Source organism: Alexandromys fortis, unplaced genomic scaffold (assembly GCF_014885135.2).
Source record: "Alexandromys fortis isolate MF-2015 unplaced genomic scaffold, M_Fortis_MF-2015_v1.1 scaffold_27, whole genome shotgun sequence".
NCBI lineage: Eukaryota > Metazoa > Chordata > Mammalia > Rodentia > Cricetidae > Alexandromys > Alexandromys fortis.
Window position 1 is genome coordinate 9,439,384 of NW_026067952.1, and position 25,528 is coordinate 9,464,911.

Genomic DNA, 25,528 nt, shown 5'->3' on the forward strand with positions numbered 1-25,528 from the left:
CATTCCTTGCAGCTTCTTTGGTGATCAAGCGTTTGTGCTTTCTTGTAGGGAAACCCTGTGTTGCACAAAGCGTCTCCACACGCCCTGGCATGGGAGGACTCTCCTCTGAGGTGTGATGTCTGCAGGACGGAGGAGCTTTCATGTCAGCCAGAAGCTAAGACCACACTTCCGAAGCCACAGCCACACACAATGAAAGAAGCCAGCACCGAATGTGCCCACCACATCTGTCATCATGGGCTCTTTATTCCCAGGAGCACCGTGACACTGGGCAGCCTGCTCTGGAGATGTCTGTCACAAGAGGTCAAAACCACACATCCAATGGGTCACAGCTGGGTAAGGTAGGGGGTCACCTGCTATCATTCCCTTGCCCCCCAGGCTCAGAACCTCTCAGGAGCTTAAAAAAACCAGCACCAGGCCATTCTCAGATTTTTGTTTTTTTCTTTGTGGTTTCTCAGTGTAGCCCTGGCTGTCCTGGAACTTGCTCTGTAGACCAGGCTGGCCTCAAATCAGAGATCCTCCTGCCTCTGCCTCCTGAGTGCTGGGATTAAAGGTATGCACCACCACCACCTGGCCACCTGAGACTACATGGCTTTTTTATCTGTGGGGACACTCAGTACCCCCACCCAGTATACGTCTCAGGCTATGCTTAGTACTGAGCGTGGGGCCGGGGGAGGGCACTTTAACCATTGAACACTTAAAATGAAGTCTAACATAGTAATTAACAACACGAAATCATTAATAACAAATTTCAACAGACTTCTAATGTAAATAAAGATGGTGACTATGGCCTCTGTCAAAGCGCCTCACTGTACCACACGTCCTCACAGGACATGTGACTGAGTGTAGACAATGGCTGAACACTAGCATTTCAGGTTAGCGCAGGCCCTCTTACAGGGGGCCAGAAGCCCTGTGGCCCGAGCTGGGGTGAGACCGCTATGGAGGGCAATATTCTGCCGCCACAGCCCCGAGAACCTGCAGTGCCGGCGTAGAGCGCTACTTGGGCTTTAGTGCACCAACATCTCCTACACAGGCCACGACAGCACGTCCCTCCTGTCACCATCGCCGCTCAGTGTCAAGTCAAATCTGGCTGGCCTACCATCTACATCCCCCACTCCCCATGAGAGGGGAGTCAGGGTGAGGCCAGCTCCGGCCTTCCTTAGGTAAGCCTATGCCTGCCTTGGAGTGGGGGGGGGGGGATGAGCTAAGGGGGAGGCTTTCACACAGAACGTCAGCACAAGGATACCAAAACTAGCTTTAATCTTTTTCAAGTCACACAAGTGTAAAACGGTTTCCAGGAGGGATCCAGGGGTCCGAGGCACACTCTGCCCAGTCTTCTAGAAGTTCTCCAACAAGCCCAGGATGCGCTTCTGCTCAGTCTCTCGGAACTCAGGGCTTCGGCCGTCCCCAATGTTCTCCGCGTATTCTAGGGAAGAAGGATAGGAGTTAGGCTGGACCATGTATGTGGTCCAGAGCTGTGTCTTTCCATACTGCTCCCAAGTCTCAGTGTGCAACAGGAGCCACTGGGGGCAGCGCTTTGCGGCAGCTGTAGCTGGAATCCCCAAGGCTCTCTGACTGTCCAGGCTCAAGTCTTCTTGGAGCACATCTGTCCTCAGCCTTCATGCACGGCATTCAGTACAAAGCTACCAGGCACTGATGTGCTAGAGCCTCTGGGGCCCTCACAGCAGTTCACGCTCCAGCCCCCGTATGGATGGATGTGACTCTTATACAAGGGCCCTGGGGAACATGTAAGGTCCCTTTGTTCTGCCACACGGGGACAGACAACATTCTTGGCCTCTCTCTCAGATGCCAAAGGCCAGTTTTGGTCTTGGACTTTCTGGTCTCCAGAATTTCAAGGGAATAGATTTCTTTCTTTATAATAAAGAATCCAGTTTCAAGTGTTTTGTTAGAGTAACACAAATAGCAGGAGAGGTGCCTGGTATGTAAGTTCCGCTCTGTGCGCTGCTGCGGGGGACATGATCAGCAGTATGACATCACGCGAGAACATCCTAGAAATGCAGGATCTCGTTCAGATGCTTTAAATAAGTGTGTGTGTGTGTGTGTGTGCACATGCCTGTGCACACATGCACGCTAAAATGCTTAGCTGGCTCAGGCAAGGCCCTGCATTCAGTCCCTAGTATAGCAAGAAGAAAAAAAGAGAGAGAGGGAGATGGGAATTTGCTTTTGCAATGCCTGCTTTCCAGATGGGGTATACATGATGGTTACCAGAAGCTGTGAGGGGAAGGGAGGCTTGCTGAAGACCTAAGAGACCAGTGGAGGCCTGCTCCAGGCAGCAAGCGTCAGATCCTGCTTGGTCGTCTGTGGGTAAGTGAAGAACTCTGGGGTCATAACCAGGCCATATACTCTGCTGTCCCAGTGTGACCATTCTACTGTTAATTCTCAATGGATACTCCAAGTCACTTCCTTGGAGAGACCTCAACCCAGATGCACAAAACAGAAAGCACACGTCTGTCGAGCCCCTTGCTGAGCTCTCTCTGTCAAGGCCATGAATGCCCTGTCCCCATAGCCACCTTAGCAGGTCTCTCAGTCAGGCTATGGCAGGCAAGGCAAGGCCAGCTCATAGGCCCTCATCCTGGAATGGTCACACTTACTGGGTGGCAGGTTCTATAGATGTGGTTGATTTAACCCCAGTGACCACAACCACAACCGCAGGCAGGCTGAAGGGCCAGTCCTGCTCAGAAGCAGCAACCGAGGATTCGAAGGAACGGAGGCAGCTTGCCTAAGTATGGGCTGCGAGAGGAGCTGGAATTCATCCAGAATCAATGTGAGCGGTGAAAAGAAGTAGGGGTGAGTCTGGTCCCCAAAGTGGCATTTGCTGACCCAAGCAACACCCTGCCCTGCCTGCTCCTAACCTCTGGGGAAAACTGCTCCTAGGGCTTCCCAAAGCTGCTCCACAGGGGCAGCCCTGGGGGCACTGCTGTGGCCAAGGTCCCAGTGGCCAGGACAGGCGTGGGGTGGACCGGCTGGGCCCCACTCCTCTGTCAGGTCATAGAGCAGCTCTCAGACACATATCCCACAGAGAGTCGGTCATACCCAGAAGCAGGTACAAGGACCCAGCCCAGGTTTCTCTACTGTCTCCTATAGCTGGCAGTTTGCACCCACAGTACAGCTGGGCCCCCAGCCTCCATCTTTGTTTCTGGAGTCTCGGTTGGAGCAGATCTCGGTGCTGGCTACTGCTGGTTATTTCAGCTGCTGCAGTGGTTGATAAATATTGAACAGATTCCTCCTAGAGGTCTTGGGAGAGTTCTCTTCTATGTGTGTGAAGAGGAGAGATGCTGAAGGGAGCACTCTGAGGTGGGGAAGAGGGTGACCAAGGACTGGGGAAAGGGAGGGGAGGAGGGGTGGACTAGAGAGAGGGAGACAGCATCAACTCCCTTCCCTACTTCCACAGCGTTTGAAATGCTCTTAGAATACAGGCTTTGATGGAGCTCAAACCCAGGCAGCAGGGCTGAACGCATAAATATTAAAGCAAACTTTAGACAGCAGGTTTACCACACAGACATGGAATACAAGCTGTTCTGTTTATGTTGAGAGGGAGAGAGAGGGGTAGGGAGGGCAGAGCAAAAGCTGTTTTCCAGGCAAGGGCCAGGGCCAGTGCACACAGCTCAGTCAGAGATTCAGGATGAGGAAAGATGGAGGGATAGGCAGGCCAGCATCATTCCTCAGACCAAGGCAGGTTCCTCAGGTCTACTGCACTTGCTTGAGAACACTGGGGCTGGTGGCATGCTTCAGCAGGACATTTTGCTGGGCCAGGGGAATTTAAGTAAACCTGAGAGAGGAAGCTGCTGCAGTTGCTGCTGGGCCTCACGACCGGCAAGCTTAGCTAGTGGGTAAGATAACCACTCGTCACTGTATGGAGGCTCTACTGGCCATGGCTGGTCCTTCAGTCTAGGCTGCTGCCAGCGCCAGGCCGAGGATGCAAGGACTCCATGCAATGAACACGCCCTCATACCTAGATACCCAGCCTCATAACGGGCACGAGTGATGTGGGACATGGCTGACAACACTGAACCCCAGCAGTCTTGGTGTCCTCATGTGCTCAGGGGACCACCCTGCACGCCAGGGCTTCTGGATGGCGAGAGGTAACACATGGCAAAGGTGTGGTTAAGCCTGGCCCGGTGTCACGGGTCTGTGAGCACAGCTGCTCAGGAGGCAGGGGGATCACAAATTCAAGATCTTCCTGGGCTACAGAGAAGACCCTGTCTCAAAAATTAAAATAAAGTAAAAACAAACCCCTAAAACCAAAACAACCGAATCCAAGAAGTGTGGCTAAGAGCAGGGAGAGGGTCAGTGCGGAACTCGCCCTGTGGAGTTGGGATTCTGGCCTGTCACAGAGCAGCCTGGAGATCCACTTTGGTACAGGGATCACTCTGCAGTGAACAGGCTCTGCTCGGTGCCAGGTATCAAAGATGGAGGCAGGAAGGAGCCCACAGTGGGGACTGCCCTTCTCAGCTCCTTCAAGGACCTGTGGTCTTCAGGCAGGTCTGCCTGTTTGGGGATGGTTGGACCCAGAGCGCCGAGTAAGCAGTCTGCAGAAAGCAGGGCTTTAATGAACCATCAATTATTCCCATGCTCTTGGCACCCCCAACAGAAAAGGAGGGAGGAAAACCATGAAAAAGGGGACTGAAAACCCTGGGAAAAGTCCCCTGCTGGGCTTGCCTCATCAGCGGTTTCCTGAGACCTCAAGGGATACATCAGCTGTCATCCTGCCAGCAAAACTTAGGAAATATGTAGGCCATAAAATCAAAGAAAAAAGCTCTCATCTAATTAGTATGTTAAAAAAAAAAGGGAAGCAACCCAAACTGAAAAACAAAATTAAAATCAAAGCAGACAGAGTGATGAGCTGGTCTCCTTTATGAGGCTTTGTTTCTTCACTCATTTGATGGTGAAGCAGGGGAGAGGCAGGGATAGAAAGGAGAGCAGGGCAGGCTTCATGGGGTGCACACAGTCAGCCCAAGTCACGAAAGCGTTCCTCACACTGCCAAGTGACTAGCCCTGCAGGTCCTGCTGTACCCTGTCTGGGGTTCATAGATGTGGCACAGGTTCTGGATCACAGGAAACAGCGATAGGCTCCTCCTGGCATGTGAGAGGCCAAGCAGGCCTGCAGGATGGGACTGAGACCCTTTTATTATATTGGTCAGCATCATGCTGCAGGCTTCCTCAATCAAATGATGGTGTCCAGTTCCCAGCCTGTGACTGTCACCTGAACACTAATGGCTTCAAATAATGCCCAAACCATCTTGTGATCTCTAGTGAGAAGTCTACTGACTGCTGGCAAACAAGGTGATGCAGTTACTACATGTACCCCAAACTCACTATGTACCCAAAGAATTAATAACCTGCCATAAAACTGCTGCCCCACCTGCTGGGACCTAGTCCAGACCACCGAAGCCTGTCCAATCTCTGGCCCCTGCTTCTCACCTGGGATACCCTTGGATGTCTGCTCCCCTAACCCCTATCAGACGAGGGCTCTAACGAGCAGTGTTGGAAACACCGGTGGGTTCCCATTACGAGCCCTGCTGCCCAGGAGGGAGGAGACACAGTGAACAGGGAGAACAGTGCCTTACATCATGGAGTTTCCATTTTAACACATGAGATAGACCAAATGAGTAAACAAACACATAAATAAAAACAATTACTGACTTGATAAAGGGCTTGGAAGGAATACAGATGGAGAGGAGGGGACAGAGTCACGACAGTCTGGAGGCAGAAGGGGCGGGACTCCCTGCAGTGCAGGCTGTGGCAAGGCTGAGAGAGGTGGGCATGAAAGGAGGGTGTGGGGTCTGGTCAGAGGTGGAGGGGAGGAAGCCACAGCTGAGAGCAGCTGCACAGGCCTCTCCCCTGCCCAGACCCTCAGCGAATACACTGTCAGCACCGAGGGTGAGCCGGTAGGATGGTGGCAGAGGTGGGCTCGAACAGGATGTTTTGAATGACCTGAGGCATCTGTATCAGTTCAGAAAGGAAAACATCCACCTACTACGTTTCAAGCCCCCACCAACACTTTTTCCTTCTGGGAAGCTCGCTGTTTTGACTAGAGGGATGGAGGTGCAGAGAGAAGCCTGAAAGCAAGACAGCAGAGCTGAGGGTAATCAAAAGCTCTAATTGCACAAGTGGGCGTTGGCAGTAAATGCCATTTAAAGGCTGGAGGTGCAGGCATCACGGCCCCCCCTCAGAGGAGGCTGGCTGACACTAGCCCAATTCACGGGGCTCTGATGCTGAAGGGAACACCCAGGGTCCACCTCTAACCCCTCCTCTTTGGAGAAAAGAGCAGATGCCAGGCCTTGCAACCGTTCATAGCAGAATGGATACAATAGGTACCATGCCCACAGTGTGGCACGGCTGTGCCAAGCATATGGCTTCCAGCCGAGCTTTCACTCACACTGTCCCTTCCTCCTGGAATGCCACTGTCTCAGCCCCACACACCAGCTTCAAGCCACTTCTCCTGTGAGGCCTCCCACAGGCCTTCAGCTGAGCCTCACTGATGACGATGATGAATCTAATTAACTAATGTTTTATGACCATCATTTATTGAGCCTATTGAGACTCAAAAAGCTCCCATCAACCACCACAGTCACCTCCTTCAACCCCATGGTGCGTGGAGTCTGAGTCAGAAGGCAGACCTGGAACTGGCCCCACAGCCTCCCTTCTTCTCTATGTGGACCTGCAAGGGGGCTAAGAGCAACTGAAAGGCAAAGCCTCCCAGTAGATGTAGCCCAATCCCCTACCCTAGCAGCGGGCAGATCAAGGTCCAGAGAGGAAAGTGGCTCTGTCTGTGCTTCCCAACCCACCAGGACCCAACTGTGAAGTTACTGGACTGACCACCTAAGCCCACCATGCTCAGGTAGTGCATAGGCGGCCCATGGTGCTGCTGCAGCCTGCGCTCAGTATAGACAGCCAGGCCTGTGACTGAGGCTCACTGGGTGACTACAGGCTTCTCCAGACCTAGACCCATGGGCACTTGGGAGATGTTACAGAAAATGGGGGAAGGAGGTATGTTCACCCTGAGTGCTCACTAAAAAGCCAGCAGCACCTCGCTCCATCTTCCCACGTCCCTCAGTGTGAGCAAAGGAAAAGGGGCAACGCTGGCAGCGGGGGGAGGCAAGCCGTGCTAGGATGCCACCTCGGAGTCACAGGCTGCATGGCTCCAGCTGCTTCTTGCCACGTCCTTGTTCTCTGCCCTACTGGGCAGTTGAGAACCACGTCCTTGTTTTCTGCTTTGTTTGGCTTTAGTGGGGGTGTCATGTCTGTGTGCATGCAGAGGACAGAGGGTGAATGAAGCTGGGTACCCTCTCGGTGAACCTGAACTGACTGATTCAGCTAGACCTGCTGGCCAGCAAGCTCCAGGGATCCTCCTGCCAACAGCTCCCAGTGTGTGCCAGGCCTTGTGCATGGGTGGTGGGGATCTGAACCCAAGACCTCACGCTATGTGTGGCAAGCCCTTTGTTGCTGAGCCACCTCCCCACCCTAGGTTTTAACAGCAGATAGTCCCGAGCCCTAGTGCTCCTTATCTGTGTTTACGGTGTGGAGCTGGAAGCAGACAGAGACACCAACAGGTTAATCGTCTGTGCTCGACACAGACGACCTGGCACAGTGAAGTGGAGAAGAGCTTGCCACTCTCCGTCCGGAATATCCAGGGCACGGGTTTCCAGGGACACTGATAGGGTCTGGCAAGCCCGAGTAGCCCCCAGAGATGTGACCCAGCAGCACCCAACTCACCCTTGATGATGTGCCTGACAATCTTGATGGAGCTGCCACGCATATTCAGGATCTGGTGAACCCGCTGGCGAATCTAATAAGGAAGGCAAAGAATGGGATGGGGAAGAAATCACCAGGGTACAGTGCCATCCTCACCCCACCCATAGGCGAAGGGACTACAGAGAGCGTTGAGCCAGGAAGTCCTCCTACCTGGGGCACGTTGGCATTGCAGATCTCGGCCATGATATAGCAGATGTGCTGGAGAATAAAGAGCCCGGCATCCAGGCGCCGCAGGTAGAACTCGTCCTCCATGTCATTGTCTATGATCTCCCCACGTCGCACTATGTCCTGAAAACAAGCAAGCACGGGATCAGAGCCAGATAGTGCTTGGACAGGCAAAGGATGAGCCTTCAGTCTGGTCACACTACACCAACAGCCACCACACAGAAGGAAAAGCCCTTGTCTCCACCTGCCCTTCTCCTGTCCTGAAGCATCTTTCTGGTATTCCTCATTTCACGTGGACCATGGAGGCAACAACAGGCAAGTTCAAAGATCACTTTCCTTTCTGATGACTTGAGGCCAAAATGATCTCATCCATTTGAATATTCTATCCCAGAAAAGCTGAGGGGCCATAGTCTAAGCTAGTATAGCTTTTTTCTTTTTTTAAACTCTAGTTCATGATTATTATTTTTGTTTGTTTGAAATAGGGTCTCTCTGTATCATGGATCTTGATATGTAGACCACGCTGGCCTTGAACTTACAGCATTCCATCTGCCTCTGCCTCTCTCATCCTAGGATTAAAGGTGTGCTTGGCTTGCCACACAGCATGAGAACCTGAGCTCAGGTCTCCAGTACCCAAGGAAAAAGCTAGCATGTGGGTGTGCGCTTGTAACTAGTGCTGGGGTGTGGAGGTGCAGGCACAAGATCCCTGAAGCCCACTAGTCAGATAGTCTGACTGGTGAGCTCCAGCTTCAGGAAGAGACTCTGTCTCAGAAAAAAAAGGTAGAGAGTGATTATAGTAGATGTGCCGACCTCTGACCCCGTACATGTATACACACATGCACTTGCCCCCCACACACACACAAGGGATGCCTGACACACCATACTTGCACAAGGGTATGGGGCACAGTGCCAGTGCAATGACACATGCAGGGAGCAGCGGTTCTCTTCTCACACAGCCATCGTTTCTCTGTAAAATCCTCTGCCTTACCTCCACCCTACTCCTCCCAGCCCATCCCTGCAGCCTTGCTGCCTGCACCCTTGACCTCAAGAAATGAACTGCTTCAGTGGACCCACACTTTCCTCTTCCTGCTGGGCCTCCAGAGGCAACTGCTATGTAAGACACACCTTCCTCCATTCTGAATCACAAGAACCTAGTCCCTTGCTCCGCACCCTGCCTCAGCACATATGCTCCCATGTGTCTGGGGCAAGATCCAACTTTCCCAGAGTTTCTCACAAGTCCACCACCCTCTACACCTCCTAAGTGACAACAGGCTCTCTCCCAGACCTGCCTGACCTCTTCCTCTGCAGCCAGTTCTTATTTTAAAAAAAACAAATCCCCAACAAAGAGGCTCCCAGAGACACCAGGCACAAAGCATCCCATCGCTATTAGCAGCTTCACCCATCACTAAAAAAAAAAAAAAAAACATCTAGAATAACAGCCTACCCCACCATCTGTGGACACGCAGCACGTCTAGAATAACAGCCTACCCCACCATCTGTGGACACGCAGCACGGACCACTGGGAGAATTCTCACCCCAGCTTGTCTCACGTTTCCCAACACGGACCTGAGTGCCTCTCAAGCCCGGACTGTTTTTAAGCAACCTCTCCCAGAAAGCCTTCCCTGATTATTTAAAGTTGGACCTGAGCCCCCGACAAGACCCCTCCCTGTACACCTCTGCCAAAGTCTGTGTCGTCATCCGTGTAGGCAGTGGATGCCAGGGTGGACTGTGACTCAGGAAGCAGGGTGAGGCTACAGTAAAAAGGCTTTGCTGCTGTGAGCCTGAGAGTGGAGAACATAGGACACACAGCGTGCACTTGACTTGTGGACCGGTTTAAGACAGCAAGTGCGGGGGCCACATCAGTGACGACAATGACCCATTTCCTAATTCCAGGGCTATTTTTATGGCTATGGTTCTTTCTGACAACACAGGCTCTTGTCACTGACAGAGCCCAGGGGACTGTGGAATGGGAAGGCTCAGCACAGGGCCGTCAATCTCCAGCAGGAACTCTTCAGAGACCACTTAGTCGCAGATAATGCACTTCTTTATTTACCCGGGGGGCCAGCCTGCAGCAACACAAGGCTACTTTTCATCTCGCCCCTAAAGGCCTGTCTACAAGGCGCAGAGGGCTGCAGGCTGGAGGCCCACTCTGTCTAGGCGTCACCACCACTAATCCTCGGTCTCATTTAGTAGCCAATTCCTTGGCAATCTGGCAATTGTTAATATTCACCTGGTAGTCAGAGCACCACGGAAGCCACAGTATAGAAAGAGCCTCATCCTCTTCTCACTCAGACCCTAACTTCCTGCTCTGGAGTTGGGGGGCACAGGAAGGAAATCAACTACTGGCTTCCACTCACAAAAGCGTTTGGTGCTCATACCATGCTTTTCCACACGGTCATAGAGTTTAAAGTCTTATTATACACACATGTCCTTATGAGCGAAATTAAAGGGGAGAGGAAAGGGATTATTAATCCCACTGTACAAATCAGAAACCAAGGCACACGGAGGTGAAATTGCTCATTATTACATAACTGCCCATTAACAGAATACAGACTCCCTGAGGATGGGACCCTTGTCTGATTCACCTCTGTGTGGAAATGATAACAGTGGAATTCAGGCCTTACTAGGTGTCTAGTAACAAGATTATTACCCTAAGCCAGGGGAAAAGAAAAGAAAATCAAAAGTTAAGGGGGAAGAAGAAAGGGAAGGAGGAGGCTTTTGGAAGGACCGGAATCTCTGTACTCATCCACCCCACACTTAACTGCGCCAGGTTCTGTGTGCTGAGCTGGAATCACAGAAGGAGACACGACAGTACACACATCTTTCTTTTTTTCCCCTTTGGCTTTCTGAGACAGAGATTCTTTGTGTAGCTCTGGCAGTACTAGAACTCACTCTGTAAACTAGGTTGGCCTTGAACTCAGAGATCCACCTGCCTCTGCCTCCCTAGTGCCACCACCACCCAACAATACTATACATTTCTGAGGCATCTACAGTGTAAGGAGCTTAACACACGGGAGCAAAGCACCTCTGAAGATAGCACGGTACAGGACACGAGCCCCGCATGCATCCTGTGGGAACCCAGAAGCTAGACAAGGCATAGGGAGCAGAGACAGGCAGACTCTGAGCTGGGATCTAATTGAATCTCATAGGACATTCTAGATACACAATAAAAATGTGGCTCTCTATGGTCTACATAATAAGACCTTTTCTCAAAAACAGACAGAATACTACAAAACAGACAGGCCAAAATGATGGGGAAGAGGAGTCCGCCTGCTGGGCTGGAGAGCGCAGTGGTGGCATGTCACACAAGGGTATAACGGTGGGAAGGACCAGGGGAGTGGATCCTGTGATGAGCTCCCAGTCATCTGCAGCTCACTTAGTTCTGATACATTACTATGTGGTAGGAACACAGAAGGCAGTATGAACAATGACCACCCACCCACTGAAGGGAGCAGCTGAGCCCCTGCAGGTGGCCTTTGGTGTCAGGCACAATCACTCCTTACTTCCCAGGGTAGGAGACACACTGGCTCAAGCAGGGCCACCTCCCAAGGCCAGGCTGGCAGCACTGGGACGCAGACCTGCAACTGTGCTCTCCACACAGGCGCTGATTTCAGAATAACAAACAAAGATGATAAAGAGTACAGGGCTCCGGAACGAGGCCGGGCCATCTGCTTGTGCTCCTCTCAATGGCCCAGTGCTCCAACAGCGCTTCCTGCTACAACTGCCCCTATAGCCTAACCTTCTAACTGGACAGGACACTGTGCTGCGGGCTTCTCCATGTTGCTTTCTAGAAAGCACAGACCCACGAGAGCAACACCGAGCTCTGCCTGCTCCTCTTCCCCTTTCCTTGGAGCATCCCCAACAGTAGTCCATCAATGTTCAATTCCAAACATACAGCTTTTCAGACTGGAGAGTGGAATTTTCAAATGCAGATCTCAGAGAAGATAACAGCTCATCCCCAAGAAAGGCAAGCCCATTGCCACACTGACCGCGCAGAGCTGAGACTGAGGCTGGCTTCTGAAGGTCAGGAGGCCACCCTAGCAGCTTTGGGAGTGCCTAGAAAGTGGTGTGCAGTGAGACTGATCTATCAGGATGGTACCTTACCTTATGTAGCCCCTTATAATCCAGGGCTGTGGGTTTGGGGACACAGAACACACACGTCTTCCCTGCTTAGGGGAAGCAAAAGAAGCAGTTTGTGTCACGCCACACAGGGAGGGAAAGTGACTGCTGTCAGCTGCAGCAGTGTTCCCTAAGCAAAGCCTTCCTTGCTGCGTGAGCCATTGGGTACAAGTAGCAGGTGCTGCCTTCAAATTCCAAATGGAAAATCTGAGACACATCATGTGACTATCGCGGCCCTACAGTGGGAGACAGTGTAGCAGGTTTCCCTGGTGCAAGGCCTTTCCTTCAGTCTTTTCACTTTCAGCTAAAGTGAAACAGTTTCCTGAGTGCCAGGCCCTGGATGAGTCACATTTGCTCCTCTGAACCCCGAGAGGTAAGAATTGACACTATATCCACGTCCCACTGGAGCCTCTGGTCTCCTCTGGCCACAGAGCGTGACTGAGCGAGTGGTGGAGCCAGGGCAGAGGGGCACACAAACTGCCTCCAAGCCTGTGTTTCCTAAGTCTTGGCATGGACCTGCCCCAGCATCAGCCAGTGAGCACCAGGGCACTGTGTTTAAGTTATGTGGGAACTAACGTACATCAGGAGTATTAAACACAGGGCTTCTTGGCCTGTCTTTCTCCCAGTAAAGAAACTTAAGAATGAGAGGAGGGCAGGGATGCACTCCAGCTGAAGAATGTGTGCCTCCCACCTCATGCTGATGGACCCCGGGTTTGATCCACAGCAACCCCATTGGGCTGGCATACAGCTGTAATCCCAGCACTTGGGAGGTGTAGGCAGGGGACCAGAAACTGAGGACCATCTTTGGCCATAGAGCAGACTTTAACGCTTGCTGGCAGTCATGGGACCCTGTAAAAGCATGGTGGGTGTGAGGGGTGTGTGGGGAAAATACAGCTAGACTAGAAAATTCCATATGCAATCTGAGACAGTGAGAAGACACTCTGATAGGTTTTGTTTTGTTCATTCCGTGCGAGAGGGCTGGGATAAAATTTTAGATGGTAATTGAGTGAATGGTGTATTATAAGTGGAACAGATTGCAGTTCCCAGCAGCATACGCCTGTCGGAGGGTTGCTAAAATAAACAGATTCATCGCCAAAGACACCACGGAGGTGGAATGTGGAGCGTCAAGGTGCTATTACTGCAGGCTGCTGTGTTCTCCCTTTCAGCTGCAGCTCCACTTTAAATGTTAATCTGTCTTTGGAAGCACAACTGAACCACCAGCCTCCCATGTGCCTCTCTCCGGTCACAAGCCCTCGAGTGCTCTGAGGTTGGCATTTCTAAGCTGCCCCTGACAGGCAGTGAGCTGTCCCTGGCTGACGGAAGAGGACAGGTCATCAAGAGGGTGCTGTGAAGCCAATACAGTGCCCTCCGAGCCTCAATATGCAGCCCCAACTGGAACTGCCTGTCCTATAGGCACAGGCAAGGGCACCCCATCACCCAGTGATGCCAGCTTCTTCTCCAAGCCCAAGGCAAGCTGGGAAATGTAAGTGGTAAACAGAGAGAGGTGCAAACGCCCCCAAACAAGCCCTTCCACCAAAAGCTTCTAAAATAGGGCGCACAGCTGGAGAAGTAGCCTAGAAACTGTGTCTTCTCAGCTGGGGAACGCTGAGCCTGGGAAACAGTCTAGGAGTGTGTGTGTGGCAGCTCCAGAAGAATCCAAGACTCCCAGGCCTGGGCCCTGCTCATAGGAAGAGGCTGACAACACATAGCACACTTGCACATGCCAGGTCCCCACAAGCAGCCTTGCTCATCCTACACTCCCAGAGCTAGGAAGACAAGTTAGGTGGGTGGTGTGTGAAAGCAAAAGGAAGCGATGATGGTCACCTGCAATGAAGCCCGTGGCAGTGAGAAGGGAGATGGAGGAGGCCACTGTAGGAAGAGCCTGCTGATGGATGTGTGGCGAGCATAAGTGGATGGCTTCTAGGTCTAATGTATTACATTGGTGAACGGCCACAGAGTGTTCCCAGTTTAGGGAACCTAGATTCTAGGTTTGACTTCAAGAGTCAGAAGAGCCTATGGGTGACACCAGGCTGTGAGCCTGCAGGCGTGGGAGGTCCTGGTATAATCTTGATCCTAGCAAACCCTACAACAGGCCTGGGAGGCGGCAGGGAGGTGAGGTATTAGCTTCACTGAGTAAGGATCCAGGGTCAGAAAGGCAAAACAGTGCTCACAGCCACACTGTAAGGCAGGTGGGAGAGGTGTGGATCCAGAACTCAGATCCACGGACTTCTCTTCTGGTGACTGATTGGCAGAGAAGCAGGAGACATCAAAGGGGCCCGGGCCTGAAATTGTGGGCATCCAACAGAGGGGGTAGGAGAGAGGAGAGCTACTACGAAGCTCTCCCCTCTCCCACTGGCTCCCACTGGCAAGTTTATTGGCGGAGAGCGTCTGTGAGACGCTGGTTTAAAGACGAGCTGAGAGGACGCTCAGCAGGATGTGCTCTCCTGTTTAAAGCCTGCTCCCGAGGCTGCCAGCACAGTTAGCAGAACAGTGGCAGCCGGGCTCTCACTGTCTGCATCGTCACTTGGAGCTCAGGGTCACACACCCCACACATTCACCCCACCCCACCCCGTTCACCCATGTCTTTAAGTGAGTTCTGGATGCTGAAGAAACAGTTGGTCTGCTTAAGATATCAAATCCTGTGGATACTGTTTCATTATAGAGTCCATCTTTTTCTTTGCAGGATAAAGCCTGGAATGATTTAACTGTGGCAAAATTAGCATGCAATTTGTAAGTCATTACGGTGCAAAGTATGTGGTGAGAACACTTTATTGAATAAACCTGCTGAGTATAATTTTCCCAAGAACTAAGAAAGAAAAGCCTCTCTCTAAGGCTCTCCTCCCTCTTTCAGAAATCCCAGCCAGCACCTATCTAATTACGTCTTGCTCTGACGGCAGCTTCTGCACATTGAACCCACAGGGATCTTGGTCTTTTCTGGGCTCCAGCCTGTTTGGGGAGCCCAGTGAAATCTGCTGAGACAAGCACCCTGGATATTTACTGATCACGAGGGCTGCTGCTTGCTAGGAGAGTTGGAAGCATTACATGGCCTTTAAAAGTTCAGATCTTGTTAACCAGGAGCCCCTGGGGTATGTCCAACTTCACTCTGGATCTCAAGGACACTGACTACAGCCTGAACACATTGGGCACCAGCCCAAGGCATAGATGGCACTCTCCTCTAGTTACACACTGCTGTAGTTATAAAATATGAACTGAAAATGCATAAAATGACCTGGTGCTGGAAGAGTCCAGTCATGCTTCTAAGCACACATGGATTTCCTTAGTTGCATACATCTATAGGACTGGGGATATTGCTCCACAGGAGAGCATTTGCACAGCAGGTACAAGGCCCTGGCTTCCATTTCTAGCATTGTAAGCAACAACACAAATGCTACCCCTAACCCAACAACACAAATGCTACCACCAACCAAATAACACAAATGCTACCCCCAACCCAACAACACAAATGCTACCCCTAACCCAACAACACAAATGCTACCCCCAACCCAACAACACAAATGCTACCCCCAACCCAACAACACAAGTGCTACCATCAACCAAACAACACAAGTGCTACCCCCAACAAAACCCGACAGTACTGCTGCAACTATAGCTGAATCTACATCTGTGTATTTTCAATGGTGGGGTGAATTCTTTTTTAAATTTATTTGATTTTTATATTTATTTGTTTGTTTTTTTGAGATAGGGTTTCCCTGTGTAATAACCTTGTTTGTGTAAAATCTCAATAGACCAGGCTGGCCTTGAACTCAGAGATTTGCCTGCCTCTGCCCCCAAAAGTGCTAGGCTAAAGGTATGTGCCACCACACCTGGCTCGATTTTTTTTTTTTTAAATTAAACATTAGGGGCAAAAATGAAAGTTATGGAACAACTGAGATATGGAGCACCATCCATCCTCAACACCCAAGGGCAGTGGTCCTTTATCAGGCTCAGCATCAGGGCGCAAATCTTCAGAACAGATCACAGGCGCAGAGGAAGCAAACAAGCACACTCCCCACCAGCTATGGGGGCGGGGCTCTGCCAGGGACCATGCCCTTCGAGAAGGGCTCACACCTAATGAGCTCTGACCTGGCATGTGGCACTAGCTGTAAGACCCACGCAGGAGGACAGGACTGCAGGTGGGGAGGCAGAGAAAGGGATTAGTGTCAGACCAAACTGGAAGAAAAGGAAACAAAAGGTTCCCTGCCTGCCTCCTTCTAGGTGCTGGGCATGGCTACGGCTTTTCTACTTGACATTACTTTTACAATTTCCAAGAAAAAAAAAATGGGAACACCTTAAAAATAAAAGGCCACTAAGGGGAAAAAAACAGGATGGGCCAGTGTAGTTATGTGTCCAAAGCCAGGGAGCCAGGGAAAGGCCTGGCACTGAGCCCAACTCCCTGGCTCTCACCCTCCTGTCCCAGGATCTTGCAGCAGACTGCATCACCCCACCCTTACCTGGTGTGCACGTGGAAGAATTACAGAGTGGCTAAGGTGACTCTAGCCGCCCCTGGACCTCCAGCCCTCCCCAGCAGCACACCACTCCTGGGTCTTTAATTGGCACTTGGGCCTCTTGCCCTTGGCCAGTGCCTGGTCCAGTCCCTGGCCCAGAACAGGAGTCTAATCAACATTTACCAATGACTGGATTCTCTCCATTGAATCTCGGTCAAATGCAAACCACACACAAGTGCATTGCACTCAGAAAAAAGGTTTACAGGGAAAGGTGGCTGAGAGACACTGAGAAGCTACCATCTGACTCTGTCATCTAAAGTGGGTATCTTTGCAGGCTGGTGAAGAATAAGAGACATTCATTTCTTACTAATCTGAGGGTCACAAATGCCTTAGAAACAGTGTTCACATAGCAGTGTTGTAGAGCAGTGGTAGGACATCTGTAACGGGGGGTAGGGAGACCAACTGTTTACGACCTAAGAGAGAGGACAGCAGGAGGAGGGTGAAGAGGAGGTTGTGTGGCTCTGTGACATGACACCCACGAGGCGGCTTCATCTGCCAAGACAGAGCCCAAATGCTGGCAGTGAACACCACTCATGAATATGCCCCGCCTGCCTTGGCTTTTGGAGCAGCACGAGGCTGCTGAGCACTAATGGCCTTGGAATGTTTGCCAGTGCCCAGCAAAACGGCCTTGGCACCAAGGAGACAGATGTTTGTCAATGAATGGCAGGGCCCGAGTCTATGGCACACAGCAGCCTGCTGGAGGCTGGGGGGAGCGGCTGCAGCCGTCACTCTCCATCAGTGCTAATCAATTTCACACCCTCTTCAATGCACATAATGGATAATCTTGGGAAGCACGCCAAGGACCCTAACAGCAGCATGCAGGCTGCCCCAGTGCCCAACTGTCTATGCTCCACCTCACACAAAGACCTGGTTGTGCCAGCACAACCGTTCGGCTGAGGTGGCTCCTCTAGGACAGCAGGCAGGAAGGACGCTCAGGGAAAGGACTGCTGGCTCGCTGAAGTGACACAGAAATGCAGTGGATGACGGGCCACACGGCAGCAGCTTCTCAGTGAGTCAGAGACTTTGCAAACACTTCTACTAGGTTTTCAGTCACTGAAAGGAGCAGCCACTCTCATTTAGGTAGAGAGGATAAGTTAGCTGCTCAGGAGGTATGAAACCCAGGCCTGATTCCCCACAGGTATGTGCCACTTTCTACCAGGCCTGGCCTCTCCTATCTTCTCCCGTCCCCAGAGGACAACTCCTTCCTCTTAGGTAGTTTTTGTTCTTGTTTGTTCGAGATGTAGCCCAGGCTAGTCTCAGACTCATTATGTAGTTGAGGATGACCCTGAACTCCTTGTCTTTTTGCATCTACCATGCAAGTGCTGGGATTAAATGAAAATGTTACCATATCCAGTATACACGGTGCTGGGGATTGACCCTAGGGATGCAAACGCTCCACCGACTGAGCTGCATCCTCAGGTCTTCTCCTTAGGTTTTTAATCCATCCCATTGTCCAAACAGCAGTTACTAAAGGATGGCCCACTGAACTGAGTGAAGTATTAAGGTAGAGGGACCTAGGAGGCACATGAGGAGCAGTGAAAGTCATGACGGGCAGCAGTTTCAAAGTGGAGAGTCTGCTTGGCAGGCTTTCTTCCGCCACTTAAAACCTGCTCCAGCAGGTTCTCTCAGGGACAGTGCCATGGCTATTCCCACACAGAGCTAGAGAACCTACATGTGTGTCTACTAGGAAAGCCTTCCTTATTATGACACCCTGCCAGTCACTCAGTGTTCCTCAAGTACCAGATGAGATGAAGGAGCAGGCCGAGGCGCTGGCCTAGGTGTCTAAGCCCAGCTCAGCATTTAGAGTCCCTGCCTTTATCTTGCAGCTGGATCTCTATGTGAAAGAAGAAAGTGCCTATCAATCAATTCAATCAATCAGCCAAACACCTGAGCACTTACCAGGCCTAGAGATCACAGGGAACTCACGGAGTGAGAAATAGTTATAGTCTACTGGCCTGTCTAGGTGGGGTGTGTTTTATGGCAGAGAGGGAGCGCTGGGCAGGAAATGGCAAAGAAACAGGTCTCACGGTCCCACATCTGGATCCCCCAGTTCCAGTGTAGCTGTGCAGAGCGGATGATCAGCTCTGCCTACCACTCGGGTGGGTGCCGAAACACTCCTGCTAGGCCTCAAATGCCCCTCCAAGGCCAGAACTGCGAGAGCCAGGAAATCAAGATCACAAGGAAACTCAGGCCTCCTGCAGACAGCAGGAAGAAGGGAAGCGATCATACCGTACTACGGCTGCACCCTGGGAGTGTCTGCAGGACAGAAAACAGACTGGACAATCGGCGAATGTGACAACCTGCCTTGATTAAGATGTGAGCTGAGTAAGCCACAGCGCTGCAGATGGAATGGTATGGAGGCAGGGGAGAAGCATGGGGGCCACCTAACAGAAGAATAGGAAACCCAGCCAGGCCCATGGCCCTCAGCAAGCTGTAGGAGCAGAAGACGGTAAGCCATGGCAGTCTAGGGTTTGGCCTGGCCACAGAGATGGAGACTTTATTTCCTGGACCGTCTGCGAATGCAAAGCTGGGTCTACTGACTTCTCAGCTTCCTCCTGCTCTCCTCCCCTGGGATTCCTTCCTTAGAATCCCCCCTCCCTACCACCACTTCTTCAACAACTTAGTCAAGATGGTACCAAATCCTGGCACTGTATTTGGGTACTTTTGAGAGTTGTGCTTGCCTAGGGCCTTGTCCCAAACTCCTAGGGTGACCTGGGTCAGTCCTACTACATCCTTCCTCCTAATAGCTCCCCACTTGCAGAAGGGCGTTACACCATGACTGTTAACTAGGTTCAGAGCCTCTGGGAAATGCACACCGGGTATGACTATGAGGGTGTTTTCAGAAGGAAGGCCTCCCCAGTGCCATCCCATGGACTGGGGTCCCGGGCTGAATAAAGAAAAGAAAGCAAGCTAAGCACCAGTATTTGCCTCTTCCTGCTTTGTGACTGGCTGCCTCAAGCTTCTATTGCTATGCCTACAGACTGATAGACTGTGCAGCCACAAACTGTGAGTCAAAACCAACTCCCCTTTCCTTAACTTGTCCGGTATTTGATCAAAACAACAATAACAGAAACTAATACATATGTACACCACAGTGGCTTTCCGCTCTGCCCTTAAGACATGTTAGGTGGCCCATGGCTGTAGAGGCACCTTTGGTCCACCTGTCCTGTGCAGAGAGAAAAGGCACACAAGGGACCAAATGGAGTGTGTCAGGAATTTGCAAGAAGTGGGCAGGGATACATACATGCTTCTCCCCTTCAATCTTCTTGTCGGCCACTTGCATTGCACCCAGATATTTAAAATGCAGCTCCATTAGCCTGTCAACCTGAAAGAGAACCACGGGCAGGAGTGAGAAGGGAAGAGCACCTCCCCACACACTTCACTGTCGCTGCCTGCTAAGGGAGACCCACCTTCTACCTCTGATATGAGGGATGGACATCAGGGACACACCCAGAGCAGAACAGGGTGCTGGTGAGAAAAGCACCCAGCATGCACCAGCTTGAACACACGCCCACTGCTCAAAGGAAGAGTGCTAGCCCCTCTAGGACTCCAGGGAATTCAAGTGTTAGCAATAAACAAATAAATAAATAAACATTTGAGTCTCTTCTTGCAAAGCGAAGGCACTTGAAGCTACATACTTGATATTCACTTAGAACTTAGATTTCTTTTTTCCAACTGAAACCTTTCATGTTCAGATTCTGCCCCAGAGCTGATCTTAAAAAAAAAAAAAAAAAAAAAAAAAAAGCCAGAGTAAAATCTTTTTAGTTGCTTTTGAGTCAGAAGAGAGAGCCAGAAAAACTCCTTCAGCAACCTGAAAAAAAGACTTTGACTTCTGTTCAGAAATAACTTGAGTCGGTTTTCAGCTTAGCAAAGCCATCCTGGAACATGGCCTGGGGACACCAAATGGGTTTGGAAAGGTTCACTTTCCCCAAGGCCTTCAAAGGACAGAAAGAGTGCCGCCTTGATGCTGGCCAGACTTCTGACCTACCCGCCAGGCTGGCGCCACCATAGCTGCTGGTGAGCAGTCTTTTTCTGCACTGGAGCTGATATCATGTTGCTTCAATGTAGCTGCAAACAGTCCAGGCAAATGCACCCAAGCCCCAATGCTTGGCAGCTGGTTGCGACTTGGTGACTTGATGCATTTCCCTTCACGTGTTTTTATGTCCATGATTTCCTTTACCATGAACAAGTATATCAGGTAGCAGGGACGTGATGTCACTCCTACTACAAAGGTGTGGAAATTGGAGCACGGAGCGTCAAATGATGTCACAGTGTACTGCTGAGATGCTCTGTGCTGTGGTACATTGCTACTGGGCAGCACAAACAGCTCATCTGAAGGCTGTGCCCCAGCCCTACCTTGGGTACAAGCAGGAATGTAATTATCATGGGTTACAATGGGGACTCTGAGCCGCCTTCTCTTCTGGAACTGCCTGTTATACACAGTGTGGACAGAGACACAGGCTCCTGTACTCAGCAACCCGGGTTCAAGCCCCAGCTCTGGGTATTAGTGGCATGATCTTGGGCAATCCCCGTGATGCCTCTAAGCTTCAGTTTCCTACTGAAAACATAGGTGACATGGACACTAGGATAAACGGCAGCTTCGGTGATGGTGGCGCCTTGTTCCCTATGCCCCAGCGTCATTCAACAAATGGTAGCTACTGCTACTGTTCAGATCTTCTGGCTTGGAATGCTTGATGGCGACACGAAATGCTCTCTGGTCTCACACAGCGTAGTGATCTCCACCAGCTTCTGCAGCCACCGGAGCTGCTCAGCATTTCCTTTCAAGACCCTTCTTTCCTCACCACCTAGTGAGAGCTCATCAAATCCGCCCGCCCCCACCCACCACCGAGTCTTCCAGAGTGGCACACACCTCTTCTGTCTTGCACATGCGTGAGCATGCGGAGGTCTGAGGTTGAAGCAGGTGTCCTCCTTGCTTGTGCTCCACTTTGCTTACTGGAGCAAAGTCACTTGCTGAGCCAAAGCTCAAGGACCCCAGCTAGTCTAGTTAATGGCCAGCCAGCTTGCCCCAGGGATCCCTGGGCTTTGCCTTCTGTGTGCTGGGATCAGGGTGGCTCCCACACCTGTCCAGCTTTTACATGGGTTCTGAGTTTCTAAACTCTGGTCTCTGTGATTATATGCCAAGTGCCTGAGTCATGTCTGTAGCTCACATATCTAGAAAACAGCAAAACAGTTTTAACTACAGCATGTTCTCAGTCACCTGGCTATGCTGTGCACTCCACTCTACCCTGAACTAAACCCTCTTATACTCTCCTCTCCCAGGTCTGAAAAGCCCCCGGTGTCCACTGCTGCCACCCCAGGAGGCACTGGCATTCGAGGGGAAAGGACATCTGAACACAAGACTGCAAACTCAGGAACCTTCACGACACAAAGCAACAGACTCAGATGCTGGAGAAGATACTTCAGGGGAGAAGCACTGGCTCCAGCACCCCTCAAGGGAGAAGCTGTCTCCCCAGCACTCTGGTCACAGTTACCCACCTTCTCGCTGTCATTCTCGGTAAATTTATTCAGAAGCCGGGTCCGCTGCTGCCCTCTCAGGTTGCGTAGGAGGGAAGCCAGGATCGAACAGACATGCTCTGGGGTGGGAAGGAAAGAAGAGAACACGTTGAGATCACAGCAGTAATTATTACCTTTTCAGCCCAGTCTGCTCTGTCAGAGGAGGAGAAAGGAGGCGTCAATGACTGAGACTATTGATTAATAAGACAAGAACCTCAATGGTGTCATCAGAAAACTAAATTTATCTGGGCACGCCGCACAGATACACAGTCAGAAGGGATGACATCCTCAAGGACAGAGTGAGCAAGGAGACCAGAGGGAGGTGAGAATTTCTATCTTGCCTGGAATTAATTGACTTGTATTGTCCACAACAGAATTTCACACTAATCCCCCACTTAGAGACAGGCCCTGTGAACAGAATACGAACACCAGCCAGGACACGAGTGAAGGATGAATGAGAAACATTCTGTCACTTCTCAAATTGCCTTGCAACTTTCCCTGGAATGAAATACAAAGTGTGATAGTGTCCAAACTCTGCTGAGCTGACCTCCACTTGATGTTGAGGGGGGCTGGAAGGTGAGCACTTCCCACTGTGCCAGCCTCCTTCACCCTGCAGCCCAGTGGCTTCCCTCAGACAGCGCTACCCCAGCCTTGCAAAGGAGACAACTGCAGGCTATGGTGCAGGCTTCACTTCTGAAGACAGTTTTCTCTTTAAGCAATAAAAGATTCCTGAGAGATGGCTCCGTGGGTAAAGGATGGCTGTGCAAGCATAAGGACCTGAGTTCACATCCCCGGAACCCACAGAGAAGCCAGGCATGGTAGAACACGTCTGCAAGCCTGGTGCTTCTACAGCGAGACAGAGAATCCCAGGAGCAACGAGGAGGGCTCCCTGGCATATACAGCAGCAAACAAGAGGTCCTGTCTCAAGCAAGGTAGAAAGTGAGGACTCTCACCCAAGGCTGTCTTCAAGTTCCACACGTGTGCAGTTGCACACACACATGCACACATGCACGCACGCACACCACAGTTTTAAAATTCCTTCAGCAATGACCTTGAATAGGAGGTCACAGATACCTACTCATAAGGAAATGACAAAGTTTATTCTGAAATAAATTGTTGGTGCTGGGGAGATGGCTCAGAGGTTAAGAGTGCTCACTGCTCTTTCAGAAGACCAAGGTTTGGTTCCCAGCCACATTGGATGGCTAACAATCGCCTGTACCTCCAGTACCCACACATACTTGGCATACACTCATGGAGACATGCACATATACACACTAAAAAGAGGGGGCTGGAGGGATGTGTCAGTGGTTAAGGGCCTGGGTTCAACTCTTAACACCAACATAGCAGCTCACAAATGCCTGTAATTCCAGTTCTAGGAGATCTGACATCCTCTTCTGGCTTCTCTAGGCACCAGGCACAAACACATTACACAGATATACATGGAGGCAAAACACCCATACAAGTAAGGTAACAAAATAATTTTTTAAAAATGGGAAAAATTTCTCAACATGGATGATATCTGACAATTGAAGAGCACCTTCATATGTAGGTGCTACCCAGAGTTCTGAGTTCTGTGACTGTGAACTTCAAAGAGCCACAGGGAAGCATCCCACATCTGCTGTGACATCCTGGGCTTGGGTCCGTCCTCCTTTGCTTATACCCCTCATGTCCCCAACTTAAGCCAGAAGCCTTTGTTCTCAGATATCTGTAGGGCTGGGTTCATCCTGTATTGTGTCTCATGTCTTTGGAAACCATTTACACACCGTGACTCACGAACTTGAACCTGTAGCCAGACCTGTCCTTTGAATGTCCTTTCGAGTCATACAGTCACTGCTTCTCCCACATACTTGTCTGACAGGTCTGTTCAGTGTAACCAGCTAATGGCAAGATCCTACCCTCCCTCTCCAGCCTGCTTCATTCGCTTCAGGCGACCAGGTTCTCAAGCCACACAGCAGATCCTTCATGAAGACACCGTTTTTAGCTCTCCCTCAGATGTGACTCCAGCTCTACACCACCATCACTGTCCCCCACTCGGGTCTGAATTACTCTCACCCCTGCCCACAACATGCCACAGCCCGAGAGCAGATGCCCTTGCTTTCATGCTTGTCCCTGGGCATAGTCTTCACAGGGCATGAAGATATTTCTTCAGCAATGGCTCCTGACCTACATCTGACTGCTGCTTCTGTTGCTGGGTGCTCCGCTTCAAGAAGCAACAGTCAGGCGAAGGCCAATGCAATCACCTTGGTGCTTACTCTTTAGACTCAGGGGCCTCAGCCTTCTCCAGTAGACTCCCTTGTCCACACTCTTTGAACATGCAAAGCTGCAACACGGCAGTTCTAGATCTCATTAAGCCTTCCTTCCCTCCACAGAAAGCGCCGAGTGTTACTGACTTTGTTCACCATCTCCTTCAATCAGAGTATATGCTGCTGGAAGGCAACGGCTCCAGTCTGCTTTGGTCACTGCTTACCTCTCATCCCCGCCCCGATTCCAGCCTGGCATATACAGGAGATATTTTGGGAAGCCTTGCTGAATGAATGGGAAGGAAGCAGACTCTCTGTAGGAAGACCATTACTGAGTTCTAGATGTCTTTAATGCCTTCATACCTCTAAGTAAAGCACCCAGTCCAGGTTCAGAGGAATGTGGCCTTGTATATGGAACAGAAAGAACCAGGTTACAGACAACCAACCAGGGCTCTGCTCTGGACAGGGCAGTAGCATAAGCAGGGACAGCTCTGAAGGGATAGTCAGGGAAAGCAAGGCCTCTGGGTGAGCCAGGAAGAAAAGGCCAGAAGGTAGAGGGTGTTACACTCACAATTCAAGTCAAGGCTAAACGAGCAGGTTGGGGCTCTGAGCCCTTCAGCTGGTGAACAGGTGTGAGAGAAGCCATAAAGAATGCAGTGAATCTCACATACTCAGCTCTAAAACTTTGAAATCACTTAGCACGGCAGCTGGGAACAACCTCTGTGTATACATATAAGGCATCTGACAACCGCAGAAGGAGACCGAACACCAGCCAGTTTTTATCCAGTGTCCAAAACAACCTCCTCTGCATGGATGGAAAAAGTCAGGCCCAGAGCACAGTGGAACATGCCCACAGCTAGCTGGTGCAGAGGGTAGACACGGTCCTACCTTTAGATGACAGACAGCCATTCACCACTTTGCTCTTGAGTGCAACAGGTGAGTGCCCAGGGCTCCAAACAACACAGCACCCCCACCTGAAGGAGCTCCTTACGGGAGGACAAATCAACTATTATAGTGCCCTGTGCAAGCTCAGTCACTTGGTAGGTATGGGACACTTGGGAGCAGAGGACATCTGCCTAATGCTTCCCACTGGAAGAAACAAAATTGAATCCTAAACCCTGGTAACCATGTAGAAGAGGAAAGAACATTCCAAGCCAGGGAAGCAAATCTATAAAGGCCTGGGTGGAGTGTCATGTGCATGTGGGGAATGGAAGA

General features: G+C 51.0%; 1 protein-coding gene across 2 annotated transcripts in view; it reads right to left on the minus strand.

Moving 5' to 3' along the window:
• Nucleotides 1-1,240: 1,240 nt before the first annotated feature.
• The window catches only part of Ctnnbl1 (catenin beta like 1), a 145,953-nt gene continuing 121,665 nt past the window's right edge, over nt 1,241-25,528 (minus strand). For both annotated transcript variants that reach the window (XM_050151068.1, XM_050151069.1), the window contains 5 exons: nt 22,056-22,153; nt 19,804-19,884; nt 7,924-8,061; nt 7,735-7,807; nt 1,241-1,423 (listed from right to left, as the gene is read on the minus strand). In XM_050151068.1, coding sequence (XP_050007025.1) covers nt 1,335-1,423; nt 7,735-7,807; nt 7,924-8,061; nt 19,804-19,884; nt 22,056-22,153 — 479 coding nt within the window. In that variant the 3' untranslated portion in view covers nt 1,241-1,334. The remainder of the gene's footprint in view (nt 1,424-7,734; nt 7,808-7,923; nt 8,062-19,803; nt 19,885-22,055; nt 22,154-25,528) is intronic.